The sequence below is a fragment of the Heliangelus exortis genome, chromosome 10 (genome assembly GCF_036169615.1).
Source record: "Heliangelus exortis chromosome 10, bHelExo1.hap1, whole genome shotgun sequence".
Classification (NCBI taxonomy): Eukaryota; Metazoa; Chordata; class Aves; order Apodiformes; family Trochilidae; genus Heliangelus; species Heliangelus exortis.
The window spans coordinates 16,615,695-16,622,567 of record NC_092431.1 but is presented as its reverse complement, the minus strand read 5'-3'; the positions used below and the strand labels follow the sequence as shown (position 1 = coordinate 16,622,567).

The following is a 6,873-nucleotide window of genomic DNA, read 5'->3' as shown; positions in this document are numbered from 1 at the left end:
ACAGTGTCATTAAGCTCCTGTGTGATAATTGAATTAAACTATAAACTAACCACACACAGATAACCTGAAAGATCTAGCTGGGAAAAAGAAAAAGGAATAAGGACTGGAAAATATGTCCTTAATTCACCCTGTTTTCAATGTCTCAGTGGTGTATACGCTGCTGAGGTTACTCAGTGCTTGGAGACCCTTCTATTAATTGGCAGAATGCATTAAAATCTAAGTTGAATTTTGGTTAGTTTTCAGTCTCCAGGCAGCTGAAGGGTTTATTCTCTTCTTGCTGTTCTTTGAAAATACGTTTTAATTTTCTTTAAGGTTTTTTGTTGTTGTTGTTTGCTTGTTTTTTATTTTTTAATAGTGGTACTAAAACCCTGATATAAATGTGAGGAATTGACCATATACGCCACAGTAGCTATTTCTGAGCTATTGCACCTTTTAAAGTAATATAAATTACATTTCTAAAATATTCTAACAGAATATTATTTTACACAATTTAAAAATCTGACGGTTAAACTTTTCACCAAAAAGTAAAGAAACTTACAAACCTGCTTTATTACATCAATATATGCGTAGAAAAAAAATGTCAAAATAGATGTCATTTCTACTTGACAGAATGAGTTGGCCATTCCATTGAAGACCTGGCAAACTATTATGGGATACATTTAAACGGGTGTCATGGTTTTCTAAAGGCACATTTTTAAGCTGTGTTCTACTACAGTTCCAAACCCAGATTTTTAAACTCCATCCTACATCTACATGATGGAGTGGCTATGACATTAACAGAAATATAAATATATTTAAAATAAATAAATAAATAAATAAAAAGAGCATGCTCAGTAGACATTTTCATAAAAGCTTCTTGGTTAAGATGCTGGGTCTGTGAGAGTTTTTGACCAAATTATTGATCTGTGTTTATAATGAAAACACTATGATTGCCTGCAGTTTTGGGAACAAAAATGGAGCTACCATAATGAGCAGATAAAACATTGCACTGGCTCAGCTAAGACTTTTGCATCCTCTTGTTGACATTTAACTGTCTTCTAGTTTTCTGCAATATCCCTTTGTTTATGAAGGCCTCCTACATCCCAGTCAAGCACTGTAATATCACTTTTTCTAAAAGTTTGCTTACAGTCCAACAGGCAAAGAAGTCCTCTCTACCTTGGATGGTTTCAGAGCCAAGGCTGTCAAGGAATGGGTGAAAAGTAATTGTTTTCAAGTGTGCCCTTTTACAATCATTTGTTTGCTCTGGCTCTTTCACGAACAAAGGCTATTGTTGAACACATCCAACTAAACAAATAACTCATCTTGGGGTCCCTTTAACAGCTGCCTTAGTACAATGATCTATTTACATATTACCCTAAAATTGAAACTGAACTCTTTAATGACATAATCCAGCACTATAATACAGAAGAAGCATATGTTCAACCCAACAGCTGAACAATCTCCTAAGCATATGATTTTTAGACATAAATGCTTGTATATCAAATAAGGCTTAATGCAATGACTTATTTCACTGTGGGGGTTTTTCTGTTACGACCAAAATTCTACTGCCTTTCTCCAAGTACATACGACAGAGTACACAAAATAGATAACAATATTCACCATAAAGATTCTGTGTCTATTGTGTCATCTTCTGTTTCTTCTTCTCTGTACTATTCTTTTTGTTGATAAACCAATTTAGTATGCTGTGCTTCCTGTGCATTCCAGGATTTATCTTACCTTTGGTTTAATCGTTTTACTTCACGTGGTTAGAGATTCAATGATGATCTTACAGATGCTGTAAATTAGGCAGCAGCAGGCATACTTGTTATTAGGCATGTTGCAATAAATGTTTGAAAGTTCTGCATATTTTCCAGAGCACAGTTGGCTTAAACCACTGTAGTTTGATGGTTTCATATAGGACTTTAAAAATTGAGGCAGGAAATTAGTTTACATTTCTTCAAAAGACCAAAGCCACCGTCAACTTTAAGGTCATTTTCAAAGCAGAGATCCAAGAGAAAAAAAAAAACTTCATTCAAATAAGTATTTTAGCTTTCACTTAAAACTCTTTCAATATACTCCAGGATAAATACATTATCAATTTACTGAACCTCAGAACAGAACAGTTGTCCTATCTCAGAACCAGGACAGAGTTTAATATCAGACCTCACACAGAGCAAATGTTACCACCCTATTTTTGCTCGAGCGTTCAGAAAGTTAAATAACATTTTACTTGATTTTCAGATAATTGATTGACTCTCATTCCTTAATCTTCTGATTAGCTATTATATGACCAAGATTCATTCCAGAAATTACAAGAGGGGGTGAATTCCTGTGGTTAATTCCTGGATAGCAGCTGCTCAGGGGGATTAGGATCCTTTTGTCTTAACTTTGAGGACTGAAATGTTGCCAAGCATTACTTCTCCTGCATCACCAGGCAACGTCAATTACGTTTTCCACAAGAAACAGTAAATTAGCTTTGCTATGCTGTAATTTTTAATTTTTTCCCCTGTTTACAATGAGTTCTGGAGACTTCCAGCAGAAGCACTGTTTTCTATCTGCATCACTGCAGAGTTAATATACACGCTGAATATTTACCCAGTAATACCTCATGTTTGCTTATACTTGTAAACACACCATCACACAGCTACCACAAGAAAGCTTACTGCCTGAGATCAACTCCCTGGTGAAAACATCTGAGACTTCCACAAAGCAGGTGATCCTACTGGATGTAGGCAGGTACTATGGAGAGTCTGTAGCCATGGTACACTTCTTTTTACTGGAAACACCAAAATAGTAATTTCTTCCTTACTTTAGGAGAGCTCCCAGCTTCTTGGTGGCATAATGTTCTTTAAAAATGGCATTTATGGACAGTGCTTTCAATCATCTTCTATTGGCTTCTGATTTTGGTCTATTTGGCAGACAATTACTTGACTGAACTATACAGGCCACTTCCCATCAGAACCAGAGCAGCTCAGGGTACCAAGGTCAGGATGCCATCAGCCCTTAGGTCCAGCTAATGCAGAAGATTCCCCCAGCAGTGTGGATTATGGCAAGGATGTAAAGTCTGCTCTCTGTCTGTATCATGATCCTAGCCAGTATGAAGTCAAGTTCACAGTGTTATTTACCATGTTTTTTGTTGTAGTTTTTTGTAGTTATCAATATATCTTTAGTTCTTGTCTTCAAGGCATTTTTCCCCAGATCTATCATACCTGGAATAGCATCTGAAACTCAAGAAAGAAGAATAAGGTTAACAGTCCTGCTATGTCCAAAATGAGCAAGCTAGCAAAAATAATCTAGACATTTTCAGAAGAAAAGGGGAGTGGGCTATGGAAAGAATTTTCCAAAGAATTCAGGACCAATGCAAACCTTTTGCCATGCATGCAACATGCAGTTAATTTATTACTATATTCAAGATTTAAAACCCCATAAAACAAAACAAAACAAAAAACTCCACAAACCCCCTGCCTCCCCCCAAAAATCCCAACTGAAACCCCAAACTCTTTCCAAAACAAGATGTAAGACAATTATATTTCCAAGAAGGGTCTGAAGAGAGATAATAAACCATACATAGCAGATGTTAATCCCATGATTTAATTGCAGGTGCTATGAAGCTGAGTTTAGTCTGAGAACAGATACTCTAAAGAACAGAACACTGAATGCCCTTTATGGTCTTTAATTCTTTATGAAGCCAGTGACAGCTCTTCCAGAATAAGGGTAGATGCCAAATTATGTTCTTCCAATCAGTGATCCCAGCTCCTGCCACTAGACTTGAGTACACATTTCAGATGGTCTTTTGACAATAAATGTATGGTAATTCCTGGGAAGAATTTGTCTTCTAAATTAAGGTTCCTTTCAATAGGATTTTGTGTACCTGAACAGGCCATATATTGTGTAACATTTTAAACATTTTTAACACATAAGCTTAAGACAATGGAAGGTGCATTTCTCTGAAGTGTTTGGGTTTTTTTCAACTATGACCTGTAAGTAAAATTCTGAGTTCAGAACAGTGTTATCAAAGTACCACATTCTAGAAGAGAGCTGACCTATGAGACCTCATAATTAAATGTATCAAGAGTCTTTACACCCTGAATAGCTTACTTTATCAAAAGTAATTTAGATAATACCCATTAATATTATGTTGCATGGGAATGATATTGGACAGTCCTACAAATCAATGCAGAGAGGTAAACTCTAGCAAAACTGTGCCAGTATTTTCAAATACACTATTTATGAATAGTTACAAATTTTACAGAATTCAAGTATCTGCTGGCTTGATATGTCTTAATATAAATGTGTTACAGTGTTTGTTTATAACTGCATTAAATGAACAGCAGGAAGAACCTGAGCTTTGCTTTTGTGTTGGATCAGATTCAGTCCCTCTCAGCTGAGAACACATTTCCCACTGCCCACCATTGAGATGGATGATCAAAAAACAATCCATGTGGTTAACAATAGATTAGCAAAGTGCACTGCATTCAACAACTCATAAAGATGGCTATGCTGTTTTCTATTATTTTCATAATTTGATGACATTCTGCTCCTTAGGCTCCTGTGTTTACTTAAACACATCATCAGTCGTGGTTTCCTGCTCCTTCAAGTACTATATATTATGTATGGGGTTTTTTTTTTTCAGGACAAAGTTACAGTTTCAATATTGAGACAAACAAGATGTTATGAACAAATTCTACTTTTTCTCTTATAGAAAGAAGTACCTGAAAAGATTCAGCTTGTCCCACCTCCAAGCAGTTTGCACTAGAGACAGCAAAAAACAGAGCAGCATTTAAAGTATAAAAAAGTCCAGGGCACCTGCTGAACTCCACAGCAGTCATTTCAGTAGCCAGACTGCAGTATCATTCAAGCCACACCTATTTAACAAATACCTAGGTGTGAGTTTCCTCATGTGTTTTGATGGTAGAGTTTTAATTTTTAGTATCTAAATACTTGAACTGACCACCTTACAAGTCGGGTTTTTTAATATTTCTCATAAGAGAAGTGTGTAGAAGGCCTGCTGCTGTACCTCCTCATTATACCAATGATCCCTCCAGATTGCCCACGTGATTAAGAGGTTGCAGAATAAGTCCATAAAATAACTTGAGAATTATTATTCTTATCTGAGAAAGAAGCAAGTGTTTAAACTCTCACTTCTGATGACGTTGCACGTTTCATCGTAATCATTTTTGCATTTCTGAGGTGGCGACACAAACCACGATGCATTTATATTAACTGTATTGGTTCCATTCACATTATTTATTCCATTAGATCTTTGTGTAAGATGGGGAAACAGGTCATATGTTTATTTGTCTCTGGTTTGTGGCTTGCAGATACTTTCTGTTACCAACAACACAGAATGTGCGAAGCTACTGGAGGAAATCAAATGTGCACACTGCTCACCTCATGCTCAGAATCTATTCCACTCAACTGAGAAAGGGGAAACACCTGAAAGAGAACTAACTCTTCCCTACCTGTGCAAAGACTATTGTAAAGAATTCTATTATACTTGCAGAAGTCACATACCAGGTAAAACATATAACAAAACGTGGGGCTAAAGGATGTCTGTTTTGAAATGTTGATATTGCCTGAGTGGTCAGAGATCCAGCTCTTTGCCAGGTGAAATTCCCATCGATATCCAGGGGATTTTGCCAAAGCAAAGACAGAATACCTCAGAGTCTTCACAGCAGATCTTACGTAGTGAAGTAAATATTTTGAGTGCTTTCTTGCCAGGTTCCTATGAAACTCTCTGTGAAACAAGGGATTCTTTGTTGTGAAACTACTACCTTTGCTGAAACATTAGTGTGTTCATTCAAATCAAGTAAACAAGAGGTTTGCTATCCAAAAGGCATGAGAGATAGTGTTAAAATGCAAGCACTAAAGGATGCTGGCTGTTTGCTGTAGACTCTAAAAGGTGATGAGTAAAGTGTGTTTTCTTGTGCTGGTACCCTAGAAACTGAAGTTTTTTCCACAGTATCTAAAGGCCACTGAAGTCAGAGGGAGCTACTCGATAGACTTCTGTGAACTTTAAATCCCTTCTGACATGCTGTTAATGACCATATTCTTACCAATCTTACACTTTCTTAGGACAGTCGTTAGAGCTAGCTGGACATAACCAAAATCAGAATTTGACCTGTGTTGTCTAAGGCAGCCACCAAATGTGTGCCATTACTTGTAACTATATCAAGAACTGCAGAAGATTGTTACTCTAGAAATACTGTCTTAATACACTAATCTATTAAATAACTTATTTGCTATTCTCAACAGTACATTATTTATATGTTTAAGACTGTTATTTTTAAACTATGCTTTTTTCCTTGTCCAAACACTACTTACAAATAATGCCACACAGGAGGAAATAATTAAATTGGTTACAATTTTTTTTTTTTTTTTACTAGAAACACAGGCTGGAAAAAAGAGTTGATAATGATATGAAAAATTAGTTTGTGTATAGTCATTTTTGACATATGAACACAGCTTTGTAATATAATATATACAGATTTGAGTAGAGGGTATAGTTTAAGTGGGTGATATTTGGGGGAGGGTTTTTAAATCTCATGTGTTTTCTCTGAAATCCCAAGAGTGTGGGGATTTTTTGCAGTGTTCACTTATTGACTTGAGAAAACAGTTTGAATTTACTTACTTTGTCCCTTTGCTGTGGTTTAACATGTAGCTCAACCCATTCAAATATGAAAATATTATTACTGTCTTTATAAACTAAGAGATGTTTCTAGGACTTTGTTAAACCAGCTGTTTCTTGCTCTTTATCACATTCCCCAAAGCAAAGCAGAATGGATCACAGTTGTCAAGACTGCCTGCTGAACAGTGATAACAGATTAGATACTCTAAATGTCTGACCCATATAAGAAGTCAGCACAATGTCTTTTCTTTTTTTTTTTTTTTAAC

The 6,873-nt window shown here is 36.0% G+C and overlaps 1 protein-coding gene across 1 annotated transcript in view; it reads left to right on the top strand.

Annotated features, from left to right (window-relative positions):
• HHIP (hedgehog interacting protein) overlaps window positions 1–6,873 on the top strand; it is a 70,430-nt gene that overhangs the window by 2,735 nt on the left and 60,822 nt on the right. Inside the window, exon 2 of the mRNA XM_071753739.1 lies at window positions 5,301–5,496. Coding sequence (XP_071609840.1) covers window positions 5,301–5,496 — 196 coding nt within the window. The remainder of the gene's footprint in view (window positions 1–5,300; window positions 5,497–6,873) is intronic.